The sequence below is a fragment of the Entelurus aequoreus genome, linkage group LG25 (genome assembly GCF_033978785.1).
Source record: "Entelurus aequoreus isolate RoL-2023_Sb linkage group LG25, RoL_Eaeq_v1.1, whole genome shotgun sequence".
Lineage (NCBI taxonomy): Eukaryota > Metazoa > Chordata > Actinopteri > Syngnathiformes > Syngnathidae > Entelurus > Entelurus aequoreus.
This window is the reverse complement of record NC_084755.1, coordinates 30,918,335-30,934,941: the sequence shown is the minus strand read 5'-3', so window position 1 is coordinate 30,934,941 and position 16,607 is coordinate 30,918,335. Positions and strand designations below refer to the sequence as shown.

The 16,607-nt window shown below is 42.9% G+C and overlaps 1 protein-coding gene across 2 annotated transcripts in view; it reads right to left on the bottom strand.

Annotated features, from left to right (window-relative positions):
• Window positions 1-16,607, bottom strand: part of dnase1 (deoxyribonuclease I) — a 30,719-nt gene that overhangs the window by 13,299 nt on the left and 813 nt on the right. The window contains exons 1-5 of one of the 2 annotated variants that reach the window (XM_062037374.1): window positions 14,306-14,359; window positions 3,994-4,132; window positions 2,794-2,882; window positions 2,590-2,676; window positions 427-542 (exon numbers count right to left, since the gene is read on the bottom strand). In XM_062037374.1, coding sequence (XP_061893358.1) covers window positions 427-542; window positions 2,590-2,676; window positions 2,794-2,882; window positions 3,994-4,131 — 430 coding nt within the window. In that variant the 5' untranslated portion in view covers window position 4,132; window positions 14,306-14,359. Of the gene's footprint in view, window positions 1-426; window positions 543-2,589; window positions 2,677-2,793; window positions 2,883-3,993; window positions 4,133-14,305; window positions 14,360-16,607 lie in introns of those variants that run through there. The other variant, XM_062037375.1, reaches the window with a different exon arrangement.

Sequence of the window (16,607 nt, the reverse complement as noted above, 5' to 3'; positions counted from 1 at the left end):
TGTCATTTTCAAAGTGTAAATATGATTGAGGACTTGTTTTGGAATCATAAGTCAAGCAGATATTTAAGTATTTATTTTCATTTTAACAATTTTTTTTTCGCAATATTGGATAGTACCACAATTTTAAAGTATATTTCATGCAGTAAATACATTTTTTACTGTCAAAACGGAAATAACAAATATGTTTAGTACAGTAGTGAAAGGGGCAATAGTCTGCTGAAAATGATGGAAAGTGCCACTCTACCTAGCAACTGACACTGTGGTCAAAGTTGGAACACTCTACAGCCATCTGGTGGCTAAAGTGGATAGTGCAACCTCCCGACTTGTCACGTTTTATGTGTCACGTAAACCGCGACGAATGGGGCCATCTATATCCTCTTCCTACAGTACTTTATTGATCTGATTAGCCAATAATCGATCAAATACCGGTGTCTTTGGAGGTGAACATGACCACAAAAGGCTCCCTGATGAAGGTGTCGTTTCCACAGGGCTCACAGCCGTCATCATAGGTGTAGCTTTTTTCCACGGACACCGTCTCCTCTCTGAGGACGACAACAACAAAATCAGATTTGTACTGTCGGACAGGGATTCTCAAACTACGCAGGCTTCATCAAGTGGTACGCCAAAGATTAAAGTACAGTGTTTTACTGTCCTATGTTCAAACAGTGTTACTGTTGAAACTTTGTGTAATGTTACAGTGGCCCAAAACATTAAATACGCTTGTTAAACAAAACCTCTCCCTTGTTTTTAATGAAAACCTAGGCCGAGGGTCAGCAACCCGTGGCTCTAGAGCCCCATGTTGCTCTTTAGCGGCGCCCTGGTGGCTCCATGGAGCTTTTTGAAAAATGTATGGAAATGGAAAAAATGGGGTGCAAAATATTTGTTGTATTATGATTTCAATAGGAGGACAAACACGACTCAAACTTTCCTAATTGTTAGAAAGCCCACTGTTTAATATGTTTGTGTTTATGCTTCACTGATGAGACTATTTGGCGAGCGCAGTTTGGTCCTACTAATTTCAGCAGCGCTTGAACTCACGGTTGTGTGGACTGTGACGCAACAGTTTGTTTACATGTATAACTTTATCCGACGCTGCCACAGAAAGACGTGTTTTTTGTCTCATTTTGTCCACCAAACGTTTTATGCTGTGCGTGAATGCACAAAGGTGAGCTTTGTTGATGTTATTGACTTGTTGGAGTGCTGATCAGGCATATTTGGTCAGTGCACAGCTGCAAGCTAATCCATGCCAACATGCTATTTAGGCTAGCTGTATGTACATATTGCATCATTATGCCTCGTTTGTGTTATGTTTAACTAAGGGAGATGACAGCAACAGACACCAGAGGGCAGTATAGCTCTATGTATTTATTATATATATATTCACCATATATATAATAATCAAACAATAATAATATAAACTAAGGAAATGGAGTGTGAACTAGATCCAAAAGTGTATGTGGTGTGAGGCTATGTGTGTAGTTAGCTGAGGTGTGTGTTACCAAATGTTGTCGAGGGCGAAGGAACACGGAAGTCCATGGGGCAGGCAGATGATCCAGGGCAGGAGAGAAGAGACAAGGTCAGTTTCCAAGTGGGAGGTCGAGAATCCAAAAGGGCAGTCCAGGAAGCAAGGGAACAAAAAGGTGACGAGACGCACAGATTATATTCCGGCCCGGGATGGCAGGTTGAGCAGGCTTAAGAAGGCAGCTCGCTCGTCACAGGCAGGTGCGCTGATTGCCGTTGAATGATTGCAGCTGGCGGCTGCTGCAGCTCGGAGACGCGCCCGGCGCGTCCCTGGATGTGCGCGGCCGTGGGCGTGTCCAGAGGTGCGACAAGCAGAGCGCGAGGATGAGGGTGCATTGGAATGCGCCCTGGCCGTGACAGATTGTAGGTATATTTGAGTTAATCTAATTTCCTTTACTTATGTCCTTTGTGTATTTAATTTATATTTGCATGTCCCATGACACATTATCTGTATGTAATATTGGCTGCATTTCTGATAGTTGTTTGTGCGCCATGTTGTTCCAGACCACAGCAAACGTTACCCAGCTTGCAAAGATTGTAATAAATCCATTAGAAGAAGACAGCCTGTTGTTTCCTTTAACTTGGACACACACCAATGTATATAGATTTAAAAAATATTTTTTTACTTCAGTATATACTATCTCTTTACTTATTATAACTTTGTTTTTCATGTATTATTAAATATATGTATTTTATCTTATAATAATTTTTATTTTAACAAATGTTTTCTCCATAATTATTTTCTGGGATTTTTTTTTTACTCTTATTTGGAGATTTTGTATTTTATTTCTTATTCTGTCTTTTATCACTGCTTAAATGGGTGTATATATTTCTTCCCAGTCTCTATTTATTTCTCTCGCTACTACAAAATGGTAACGTTAATAGACAGGTAAAGAACTAACTTTGAAGTAATATAAAAACAAGGTAATGTTTGTAAGTGTCAACATGTTGACACGTTATGGACATTGACAAAGGGTCCATAACGTGTTGAATTGTGTAACCATACTCATGTTTTGTAACATATTGTCCTGGACAAAATAAACCATAGCATGCCCTGTGTTTGTGTACCTGTACAGGAAGAGGTATCTCTCCTTGTAGGAACTGCGGCCAAGCGGCTCACTGACAATGTTCTTGTACCGAAACTGAGGAGAACCTCTGGGGAAACACACACAGTGTGAATTAGAGTGAGTATTAATGCACATTTCACAGCTGGATGTTGTGTGGTAAAATGGCTGCCCGCTACGATGCATGAAGTTTGTATAGTAGGCTGACTTGTTGACATGCTGCATGAGTTTGTGGGTGGCTGAGAGATCATTGTCTCTGACCTCCTGGATCAGAATGATGTCATAGCGATGGACGATCTGCAACAAGCATCAAAACAAAACACTTATGCACTGCATAAACAACATTATTACACTGTACTTCATAAATTATACTGCATAAACAACATTATTACACTGTACTTCATAAATTATACTGCATAAACAACATTATTACACTGTACTTCATAAATTATACTGCATAAACAACATTATTACACTGTACTGCATAAAGTATACTGCATAAACAACATTATTACACTGTACTGCATAAAGTATACTGCATAAACAACATTATTACACTGTACTGCATAAATGATACTGCATAAACAACATTATTACACTGTACTGAATAAATTATACTGCATAAACAACATTACACTGTGCTGTATAAATTATACTGCATAAACAACATTATTACACTGTACTGTATAAATTATACTGCATAAACAACATTATTACACTATACTGCATAAATTATACTGCATAAACAACATTACACTATACTGCATAAATTATACTGCATGAACAACATTATTACACTATACTGCATAAAATATACTGCATAAACAACATTATTACACTATACTGCATAAATTATACTGCATAAACAACATTACACTATACTGCATAAATTATACTGCATGAACAACATTATTACACTATACTGCATAAAATATACTGCATAAACAACATTATTACACTATACTGCATAAATTATACTGCATAAACAACATTATTACACTATACTGCATAAATTATACTGCATGAACAACATTATTACACTATACTGCATAAATTATACTGCATAAACAACATTATTACACTACACTGCATAAATTATACTGCATAAACAACATTATTACACTGTACTTTATAAGCAACATTATTACACTGTACTTTATAAGCCACATTATTACACCATAATATATGAATATCAACATTATTACACTGTACTTGTATTGCATAAAACACATTATTATACAGTCAGTTATACAGATAACTGAGATTATATAATTAAAACCAGGGCGTTACTAGGGGGAACTTTTTTTTTTTTAAAGGAATCCTACAAAAAGTGGGGGGTTACAAGAAAACGGATGTAGGTCAGTAGTGTTATGTGCTGATACATTCCAGGACGCTCATGAAATCCTACCTTGCTGATGATGTTCATCAAGGTTGTGTTGGAGGCCTTCTTGTCCCCAAAGGACTTGACGTTGAAGGCTCCCAGCAGCAGCGACGTGCACAGATGCAGCAGGGCCAGCAGCAGACCCAAAGTACACACCAGACGCATCCTGGGAGAGGTCAGATCAAATAAATGGTAACACTGCATGACTTCATGAGCAGGAAGGATTTGCTTCAAAGTATCTGCATACTGTGGAAGTGAGGCGGGAAAGTAACAAAATGGATATTGATCTTCGTCGTGTTGCGTGCTGGTTAAAATGTTACACTTACGGGATAAAACATTACACCGTTGCGCAAAAGGGAAGTGTGAATCAATGACGTGTGGTGACGAGAGCCTCCCCTGTCATCATGAAGGAAAACAACAACTAATCATGATAACGTAATATAAATGCGCATCATCAGGTCCTGACATTGCTGGTTTTACAAGCAGAGGAGCGTGTTCGGCAGCGCACGATCACAGAGTACTTACAAGCAGACACGGTGTGTAGACAGAAAAGGGAGAACGGACGCATTTTGGCTTAAAAACTGACCAAAGAGGTGAAGTTATAACACTGAAACGCCCTCAGGAAGAGGTGCTTTAAGACATGGCTAGCTAGCTAGCGGCTAACATCCATCCGCAGTCTGCAGTGTTTTAGCTACTTCTAAATCACTAATCCTGGTCTCCATGGCGACAAATGAAGTAAGTTTCTTACAAGCATCATCCCTGCAGGACGAGGAATAGCTAAACATGCTTCACTACTGTGGAGAATGCATATATGTTTAAGAGTTCTTTCTTTATTCATAGTCATGTTTAAAGCAGCTAGTGTTTTTCCATTTGTACTCTTTCTATTTTGTATCTTATGTCCGCAAGTAAACTGTGTGCTTTACCTTGAAGACTTGGAATGTAGGAGTTGGAGTACTCCCTTATATCTTATCTGTATTAGAACAATGAGGCTTTATTCCTTTCTGGAGAGGGTGGGAACTGTTTTCCTATTAAGAAGTTGTCTCTTCCTGTTTGAATGTTAGACCATCCCGAGATGACGGTATGACTGTATTGATGTGGGCTGGTCTCCTAAAGCTTTAGTAAAACTTGATAATATTCCTATTCTGTCTTGATGGTCCTTCTTACTCTGCATATATGTCATCAGAAAGAACTTGGGATTGACCAGTGACTTTAATTCCCTGGGAGGAAATTTGTGGTATCATCCAAAACTAATGTAAAGTATCAAACAACAGAAGAATAAGTGATTATTACATTTTAACAGAAGTGTAGATAGAACATGTTAAAACAGAAAATAAGCAGATATTAACAGTAAATGAACAAGTGGATTAATAATAAATTTTTACAGCTTGTCCTTTATAATGTTGACAAAATAATACAATTATAAATGAGACAATATGTTACTGCATACGTCAGCAGACTAATTAGGAGCCTTTGTTTGTTTACTTACTACTAAAAGACAAGTTGTCAAGTATGTTCACTATTTTATTTAAGGACAAAGTTGTTCTTCGATTGCAATAAGAAACATATGTTTAATAAATTAAAAGATTTTTGTTAAAATAAAGCCAATAATGAAATTTTTTGTGGTCCCCTTTATTTAGAAAAGTATAGAAAAGTATTGAAATACATTTCGGTACTGGTACCGGTACCAAAATATTGGTATTGAGACAACCCTATCAGGAACCAACCTCTAGAACAGACCTGGGAAAATTAAGGCCCGGGGGCCACATGCGGCCCGTTAAGCTTTTCAATCTGGCCCGCCGGACATTCCCAAATAATTGTTTTAGATGTTTAAGATGGAAAGTGTAGCTGCCATTATGATGTGCAGTTGTGGAGTTTGTAAACCACGAGACAGGAGACGTGAGCGTAGTCGAGGAAGTTTACTAGCTCCAACCTAGCATGTCATACATTCGACAACAACAACGACCTCTCAACCCGGAAGCGGAAGTTCCTAACTCTCCCTCCGCTTCTTCTCTTAAAGCTACAGTGTCCTCTTAGGTGAATGTCTCTCATTATATGGTTTGGGTCACCACACAGGCCCCCCCAGAATTCACCTACACAAAACCCTGCAAAACAGAAAAAGTGCAATTGCATAACAGAAAAACATGACCCTGCAGTAAATGAACAGTAACCAACACAGTGCAAAGTCAATGGGACAACAGGTGACGGGCCGGGGGGAGGACCTTCCGTCCGTAACGGCTGTGCTTGACAGGAGGGGAAACAGATGGGCCCGAAACGCGAGCCACAGGTGGAGCTGGGGCCGGAAGAGAGGCAGGCGCAGGGGCCGACCGAGGAGGGCGCCCCCGTCGCGGCGGCAGGGCCACTTGCACCGGCTCCCCAATGTCCACGTGAGCAGGCTTGAGACGGTCTATAGCCACCCGCTCCGGTCTGCCCCCCATGTCTACCACAAAGTTCTTATCCCCCGCCTCCAGGACACGGAAGGGCCCGTCGTATGGAGGCTGCAGCGGGGATCGATGGCTGTCGTGTCTTATGAAGACGTATTTCGCCGATGGCAGATCCTTGGGGACGTAGGACTGGGGAAGGCAGTGTCGAGACGTCGGAACGGGAACGAAGGCGTCAGCAGCGCTCCGGGACGCACTGAGGTGAGAGGCGGGCGACCAGGGAGCCGTAGCAGTTGGAAGGAACGCCCCTGGAACCCGTAGAGGCTCGCCATACACCAGCTCCGCGGCGGATGCCTGGAGGTCCTCCTTAGGGGCTGAACGCAGGCCGAGCATGACCCACGGAAGCCGGTCCACCCAGTCGCCGCCCGTGAGGCTGGCCCGCAGAGCTGCTTTCATGTCCCGATGGAACCGCTCGCACAGTCCGTTGCTCTGCGGGTTGTAGGCAGTAGTGCGGTGGATCTTCATCCCGAGGTGCTCAGCAACCGCCGTCCAGAGCTCAGAGGTAAATTGGGAGCCACGGTCGCTTGTGATGTCACCAGGCGTGCCAAAACGGGCCACCCAGCAGCCGATGAACGCCCGTGCCACCTCCGCGGCCGTCGTCGAGGACAAGGGGATAGCCTCCGGCCATCTGGTAGCCCTGTCCACAATAGTGAGGAGGAAGGTATAACCACGGGAGGGAGGCAGAGGGCCCACAAGGTCAACATTCACGTGGTCGAACCGCCTCTCTGGAACCACAAACGGCGCCAAAGGGGCTTTGGTATGGCGGTGCACCTTGGCGCGCTGGCACGCCACACACGAGCTGGCCCAGGCTCTAACATCCTTGCGGAGTCCCGGCCAAACAAACTTGACACTCACCATCTTGGTCGAGGCCTTCACCCCAGGATGTGAAAGGCCGTGGACGGTGTCGAAAACCCGGCGCCGCCAGGAAGCAGGCACCAGGGGTCGCGGTTGGCCGGTGGAGACGTCGCAGAGGAGGGTAGTGTTAGCCGCGTCGAACGCCACGTCCTCCAGGCGCAGCGCCGTAGGGCCCGACCGGTAGTCCTGAACGGCCGCGTCCTTGGCCTGGTCCGCTGCCATAGCGGCGTAGTCGAGCCCCAAGTGAACGGAGTTAACAACAGCCCGTGAAAGGCAGTCGGCGACAAAGTTATCCTTGCCAGACACATGTTGTATGTCCGTAGTGAACTCAGAGACCGCCGCGAGATGGCGCTGCTGACGCCCAGACCACGGCTCCGAAGTTTTGGCCATGCAGAACGTCAGCGGTTTGTGGTCCACGAAAGCGGTGAACTGCCGGCCCTCCAACAGGAACCGAAAGTGTCTGGTTGCGAGGAAAAGTCCCAGTAGCTCCCTATCAAAGGTGCTGTACTTGCGCTCATTTTCCCGGAGCTGTTTACTGAAGAACGCCAATGGCTGCCATCCACCAGCCACCCACTGCTCACATACGGCCCCCACGGCATAGTCGGAGGCGTCCGTCGTAAGGGCTATAGGGGCGGCCGGCGACGGGTGAGCTAGCAGCGCAGCATTGGCCAGCGCAGACTTGGCAGCCTCAAAAGCCTCATCCATCTCTGGGGACCAGTCCAACTTGTCCTTAGACTTCTTCCCCCGGTGGGCCCCATAAAGGGGACGCATGACGTGTGCAGCACGGGGCAGGAAACGGTTATAAAAGTTCACCATGCCCAAAAACTCCTGCAAGGCCTGTACAGTAGGGGGACGGGGGAACGCGGCGACAGCCTCAACCCTGTCGGGCAGGGGAACGGCCCCCTGCGGAGTGATGTGGTGCCCGAGGAAGGTGATGGACGACTCCCCGAACTGACACTTGGCTGGGTTGATGATGAGGCCGTGCTCGCTAAGCCTCTCGAACAGCTGCCTGAGGTGTGTCATGTGTTCCTCCACCGACGCGCTGGCCACAAGGATGTCGTCCAAGTACACAAACAAAAATGGCATGTCCCGGAGCACAGAGTCCATAAGACGTTGGAACGTCTGCGCCGCCCCCGTAAGGCCAAACGGCATACGTAAGAACTCGAAGAGCCCGAAGGGTGTGATGACAGCCGTTTTTGGGACATCTCGCGGGTGGACCGGTACCTGGTGGTAGCCTCGCACTAAGTCAATTTTGGAATAGATGGTAGCGCCCGCCAAGTGGGAAGAGAAATCTTGGATGTGCGGTATGGGGTACCGGTCGGGGGTCGTGGCGTTGTTTAGGCGACGGAAGTCTCCGCAAGGGCGCCAACCCCCGCCGGCCTTAGTAACCATATGTAGCGGAGAAGCCCACGGGCTGTCCGAACGGCGGACAATGCCGAGGCGTTCCATCATCGAAAACTCCTCCCTGGCTATTGCGAGCTTGGACGAGACGAGGCGTCGGGCCCGGGCGTAAACCGGGCGGCCCACAGTGGCGATGTGATGTTCCACACCGTGCTTGGCCACCGCCGAGGAAAAGGTGGGCGTGGTGAGCCCAGGGAAACCGGCGAGCAGGCGTTGGTATGGATCCCCGGTGGCGAGTGTGTTAGCGAGGCACAACGCCCCAGCCCCCCCAAGCGTGCAGGGGTATGACGCAAAAGAGACGGCATCAATCAAGCGACAGTTCTTAATATCCACCAGCAGGTTGAACGCGCAGAGGAAATCCGCACCTAGCAGCGGGGTGGATACAGCAGCCATCACAAAATCCCAACCGAACCGTCGGCCGCCAAAACTAACATCCACGCGCCTGACACCGTACGTCCGAATGGAGGTGCCGTTGGCGGCGTCCATCTGGGGGCCGTGGCTGCCGGTCATCGTGTCCACAGCTTGTGCTGGTAGTATACTGCGTTGCGCACCAGAGTCCACCAGCAGCCGCCGGCCCGACAAGGAGTCCCTGATGAACAACAGCTTGCAGTCACGGCCGGCGCCCATAGCCGCTAACGAGCGCCGGCCCTGGCGTTTCCCTGAATCCTGTAACTGCAGGGTTTGCGACACTGCTTCGCCTTGGCCCCGAACCTGGCATGGTAAAAACAGAGCCCGTCTTCAGGTTGGCGGCGAGCCGTCACCGCAGCCGCGGTGTCCACATAGTCATCCACAGGAGGTGGCGGGACGGCCTGGTGGGGCAGCAGGGCATGCACAAACTGTTGCCGGTTGGCCAGGAAAACCCTGTCCGCCTCAGCGGCCAAAGCACGGTAGTCCTTGGAGGCGGCGAGTGGAGAACTGGCTATCGGTGTGCGTACCGGTGCGGGGAGCTGCCTCAGGAAAATGTGTGTAAACAGAAACGCCGGGTCGGCTGATCCCAGCACAGACAGCATTTTTTCCATCAGTTCAGACGGTTTCCCGTCACCAAGGCCATGTAGGGACAGTAAACGGTCCGCTTTTTCCAGCTCCGACAGCTCAAATAACTTCAGGAGGAAAGCCTTTAAAGCATCGTATTTGCCAGCAGGCGGTGGAGCCTCCAACAGTGTCATCGCTCGCGCCGTCGTTGATGCGTCCAACGCCGCCACTACATGGAAGTACTTCGTAGAATCCTGCGTTATTCCCCTTAGCTGGAACTGGGCTTCCACGTGTTGAAACCACGGCCGTGGGTTATGCTGCCAGAAATCGGGTAACTTCACAGTAGCGGCGTAGATTCCCGCGTTAGCCATGTTGTTAGCAGTAGCTACTCCGCCTGCGGGTACCGCGTCAACAAAATTGTCAGCGCCTTCATTGTCTGACATGCTCGTATTCGTAGTTCGTATTCTCGGGGTCACCAATGTGGAGTTTGTAAACCACGAGACAGGAGACGTGAGCGTAGTCGAGGAAGTTTACTAGCTCCAACCTAGCATGTCATACATTCGACAACAACAACGACCTCTCAACCCGGAAGCGGAAGTTCCTAACTCTCCCTCCGCTTCTTCTCTTAAAGCTACAGTGTCCTCTTAGGTGAATGTCTCTCATTATATGGTTTGGGTCACCACACAGTCATGTTTTCTAATGACCGGAAGTCTTCAACTATACCAAGTCTTTCAATGTTTGGAATCTGCATGATATACTAGTTACTATGGTCATCTAATTAGTTACTATGGTCATCTAATTAGTTACTATGGTCATCTAATTAGTTACTATGGTCATCTAACACATTGAGTGTTTCCAGAGTCTGAAATGTGGGTGTCAGGGACAGACGCGGAAGGAGATTTTTACAACAAAGTTGTAAAGCTTAGTGATATATCAGATATATCAGATTGTAGGTGGGTTTTATTTTACCCTTCGCGTTCATATTTCGCTGTGTTTGTTGCATTTTTGTTGCGTTTTGCTTGATTGTAAAATATGTGGATGGAGAGAGGGTGTGACGTTCATATGTTGTCAATATTCAGTGTTTTATCCTTCATAGTTAATATTGTAACATTCTTTATTTTCATGTATATTCTGGGTGTCTCATTCAGTAAAAAAAAATTTAAAATTCCATTTCGTTTTTTAAGGCAGTCTGTCATAACGTTTTTAGCATTCAATCAGACATTATTGTGAGGTTTTGTGTTAGTGTTCCGGCCCCCAGACACATTTTTTTCTCTAAATTTGGCCCCCCAGTCAAAATAATTGCCCAGGCCTGCTCTAGAAAGTATGTCGAATACGAGATACTCCAGTAGGAGTTAACAAATATCTCTTGTCTGTCAAGGTGATTAACAAAAATGATTAGTGATTAGACTCCTACCCAAGGAAAAGTTCTGTTCGCCTACTTTCAAAAGTCCCCAAAGAACACAAGTCAGTGTTGTATTTCAACGCAAGAGTCGGGAGAAAATCATGAAACGTGGACTAGCATCGGCAAAGAGGGTGAACAACAGGAATTCAAATGGCTTGCTAGTTCCTACCAAGTGCAAAGAACACCAAAGACTTCAAAGATGATTTATCGTCAATTCCTCCACACATGAAAGACATGAGGAATAATCAGTGTTTCTTTTTCGCCCGTTCTCTGGATCGCATTTCTCAAGCTCGGGGAAAGAGTGGCCCGGTGCGTCACAGCCAAACAGTTTGTCTTTTAAAAAAACGGAAAATAAAAAAAACGACACATCAAAAAGACTACAGACAGATACCATATCCCCACAAAAGAAAAACACACACACAACTCAAAAAAACGGGGGAAAAAAACGACACTGACTAATGTACCTCAATAGCCACATGGACAAAATGTGTTTCATCTGATCATCATTGGGATTAGAATGTTCCCGTGTACATGGACCCTGAAATAAATGCATCACACCTTAAAGCGGAATATTTTGACATGCGCAGAACCTAACATAGGTGGAGAGGTGTGTTTTTATTTGTGCTATGGCGCCATCTTTTGGACAAGTTTGATCACTGCAGGTGCCGAAGAAGCAGTAGACTTCCACTGTTATCAAACGTGGCTTTGTGCATTTCTGCTTGTCCGACGTTACCACTTTATTTATTCATAATTGTTTCCTTCCGTTCACTACTTTTGTTTTATCTCTCTTTTTGAAACGGGAGCTGTTCTGTGCTTTTTATATTGCGATTATGTACGTGTTGCGGCGCGTCTTTATGTTACCACATTCTGTGTATGTGTTTGAGGCTAGCAGTTAGCACTTGAATTATCTGTAATGTCATGAATAAAACAACTCGTTATTGACACGTGACACTCCAGAACATACTTTTGATTTTGCCAGTCTCGTTTTAGATCAACGAACTCAACAGTATATGACGCTACTTCTGTACATGTTGTATGGGGGGAGAAAGCGGCAAGATAATCGCTTCATTCCGAGACTATTAAATTTAGTCCTCCCTCCAACATCAAAGTATAGCTGCACTGCAAAAAGTCAGTGTTCAAAAACAAGAAAAAAAAAAAAAAGAGGGGTATTTTACCTGAACTAAGCAAAATTATCTGCCAATAGAACAAGAAAATTTGTCTTGTCAAGACTTTCCAAAACAAGTAAAATTAGCTAACCTCAATGAACCCCAAAATACCTTAAAATAAGTATATTCTCACTAATAACAAGTGCAATTTTCTTGGTAGAAAAAACAAATATGATACCCTTTTTCTCAAAATGTTGAAAAATTTTCTTAAATGAAGTAAATGCTAGTGCCATTATCTTGACATAATGATATGCGCTTGGCATTACATTTCTTGAAACCAGCAAACTTATACTAAAAACTAATTTATTTTTCTTAATGGAAAGGCAACAAGGCAACCACTTGTTACTCTCGGGGTCTCCTAGCCGCTCAGGCAAATCATATTGTCTAAAAATGCATTTTTCCATCGATAACATGACATCATCACGCCAAGTGCGTGCTCTTTCAGTCATTAGTGCGCAAGGAATATATATATACGTGTATATATATATATATATATATATATATATATATATATATATATATATATATATATATATATATATATATATATATATATATATATATATATATATATATAACTTTCTGTTCAAAATTGTTTGAAATGTCACATGTTAAATGTTTAAATATTAGTTTACTGTACTGTGCCAACTGTACTACTATATGAGTACGTGTTTTCTACTGTTTCATTGAAAATAAAACAGCAAAGTCCATTTGGCTGTCATCTGTTTTAATTACGAGACACAATTGCGTCAAGTCATGATTTTTTATTTCATGCTTGAAATTAGACATTTTGTACTTTAAAAAAGTAGTTTTATACTTGTGAGTGTTGATGACACAGCTTTGCGACAGTTGATATTCTAGTTTCAAGCATGTTTTACTCAATATAGGTCATCAAATCTCAGCAACAAGCTGTAATATCTTACTGAGATCATTCAGGACCAAAACACTTAAAACAAGTAAAACACTCTAACATAAAATCTGCTTAGTGAGAAGAATTATCTTATCAGACAGAAAATAAGCAAATATCACCCTTATTTGAGATATTTAATCTTACTTAGATTTCAGTTTTTGCAGTGTGACATCAAAGACATGTGCAGTAAGGATAATTCTAACCCGAATTTTGGAAGACGTGTTTTTATGCGCTCCAATCCGAATGATTTTTGGCATAAACCACCCCTTTCGATCGGAATTACACTTTAATCCGAACGCGTGTGATCGGGTCAGAATATTCCGAATGCCGTGTTTACATGAAGCATTTTTACTCCGGTTAGGCTTTTAATCCGATTAAATGTGTCCATGTGCACAGAGCTAATGAAGTCCCTAAGACTGTTAGGAGTCCCTAGTTGCTGGTAGCCTGTCTCCTGTCTGGCTCTGCAAGAACCCTAACCCTAACCCTAACCCTTGCATACAGTCGTGGTCCAAACACTGCTTTCTGATCGACTACGTAATTGAGGGCAGTCGATTGCAATGACGTTCTTCCATCAAGAGCCGTGACTAGTACAGAGGATTGTTGGACGGGGACCACCTTCTGATCCGATCTACCACGGTCATAAATATCGCCAGCCGAAGGACGCTCTCCTGCAACTCTTGTAGGCGTAGTTTGAATGTTGCCTTTCCAAAGGATCTTGCTGAACAGAGAGCGCCTGATACCATGCTCAAAAGTAACACTAGTATCCAGACAATAATAATAATAATAAGATTTATATAGCGCTTTTCTAGACACTCAAAAAGCTTCACAGAGAAGTGAGAACCCATCATTCATTCACACCTGGTATAGATATAGATGGGCACTGGCGAACTCTCAAAAACTGCTATTCTTGAAACCTGTAGCATCGCAATTGCTTTCCAAAAGCGCGTTTACCAGGACTGGTTTGACGAGAACGACCCTGTCATCTTCAGTTTGATAGTGAAAAAGAGGAAAGCCTTTCCGACTCGGTAACGTGATTAATCTTATTGCTAAAAAGAAGAATTGGTTGAAGGAAGGAAGAACAACTGGTGGCTCATGAAAAATCAGTTGAGCTGTAGCAATTAGCGGACAGCGGTGATTCCTGCGCCTTCTTTAGCGCGACAAGAGGCATCTACGGACCAAATAGCCAGGGTCCTACCTTTTTGAGGTCAAGAGATGGTTCTGAACTTCTGACGAACAATGCTGCCAGCAATCAACGTTGGAGGGAGTATTTTCAAAACCTGTTAAACCAGAACTCTACAGTTGAAGGGGGGGTGTTGGGTAAAATTCCACAACTTCCCATCGTTGAAGAGTTAGCAGATACTTCATATCTGGCCGAATTCCAAAAAGGAACCACGACTCGCTGGACCAGGTTTAAGCAAAAAGGTTTCCTTACCCAACAGCTGTATCTCCTCATTACAAAGATCTGGGGAAACGAGGTAAAGCCTGCAGACTTTCAGGGCGCGCTAATTCAAATTTCCCTGTTCAAGAAAGAGGTCAAGACTAGGGATGTCCGATAATGGCTTTTTTGCCGATATCCGATATTCCAATGTTGTCCAACTCTTAATTACCGATTCCGATATATACAGTCGTGGAATTAACACATTATTATGCCTAATTTGGATAACCAGGTATGGTGAAGATAAGGTCCTTTTTTAAAAAAATTATAAAATAAAATAAGATCAATAAATTAAAAACATTTTCTTGAATAAAAAATAAAGTAAAACAATATAAAAACAGTTACATAGAAACTAGTAATTAATGAAAATGAGTAAAATTAACTGTTAAAGGTTAGTACTATTAGTGGACCAGCAGCACGCACAATCATGTGTGCTTACGGACTGTATCCCTTGCAGACTGTAATGATATATATTGATATATAATGTAGGAACCAGAATATTAATAACAGAAAGAAACAACCCTTTTGTGTGAATGAGTGTAAATGGGGGAGGGAGGTTTTTTGGGTTGGTGCACTAATTGTAAGTGTATCTTGTGTTTTTTATGTTGATTTAATAAAAATAAAAAAAAATAAACCATACCGATAATTTCCGACATTACATTTTAAAGCATTTATCGGCCGATAATATCGGCAGGCCGATATTATTGGACATCTCTAGTCAAGACCGTCTGTGAAAACCACAATGGGATCTCCATCCTTGCAACTGCAGGTGAAAAACTTGCCAGGATTCTTGCAAGCCGCCTCCTTCCTGTCTCCAGTACTATGCTACCGGAATCACAATGTGGGTTTCGACAATCTACAGGCATCGTGGACATGATTTTAAATGCAAGGCAGCTGCAAGAGAAATGTTGACGACAAATTCTTCAACTGTGCAAGGCTTTTGTAGATCCGTCTAAGGCAGAGGTGTCCACACTACGATCTGCGGGCACAAGACTTCCCAAGTATTATCACTCGTAGCATTCGACTACTAAAAAGACATATTGTGTGGGTATAAGCGGCCAAAATCAGTTTCTTCCGGAGGCATATATATACATATATATATGTTTTATTTTATTTTATTTTTTATTTTATTTTTTTACATTTTAAGATCTTTTTGTCAAAATCCTATTTTTTGGGGCAAAAATACAAAATCTACAATATATTTCCCAAAAAGATTTTCAAAGTGGAATATTTGATGTGAAGTAATTGGATCCCTAAATAGGTCAATAATACATAGCAAAATTGATTTGAATGTAATATTATTTTTAATTGTTTTGGCAAAGACAGGTGTTTTTTAATTTCACTAAAATTCTTGGGGATCCAAAAGTGCCCCACTCATAAAAAGGTCATGCTTTTTTTTAATCTTTTTTTTTACATTTAACACTTATATATCTATATCAGCTTCAGATCATATATAGTGTAATTAGTTTAGTATATTCATAATAACAATCAATATAATAATTAGTATAATTAGTATAAGTATATAATTAGTATGTATTTTTTTTAAATAATTTTCGTATTTTTCATGTTTTTTTGTTTGTTGTATTTATGTCCTTTTTGTCCTTAAATCAGTCAATAATTCATAGCAACATTGATTTTGATTATTATTTTTTGAGAAATTATTTTTAAAAATTGTGTTATTAGAGTCAACAGTGCAACTTTTTTTCGTTGCATTTCACCTATTTGCTCTTTTATTCCACTTTTTAATGTTTTTTGAAAAAATGTTTTAGTATTTTTAGAATGATGTGCTGCGGGCCGGTAAAACATTAGCCGCGGGCCACAAATGGCCCCCGGGCCACACTTTGGACACCCCTGGCTTAAAGCATACAAAATAAGTCTAAATCTAAACTACATGTCAGTATTTAGTTGTTGTTTTTTCATTGTAAATGATTGGGCTGCAACCATGAATCGATTTCAATTGATTCATCCGATTAGAAGAAATCTCAGATTTTTATTCTGTTGCTTCGATCAGAATACATTTTTTTTTAAATATACACATTTTTTCCAAAAGCGCAATTTTGTT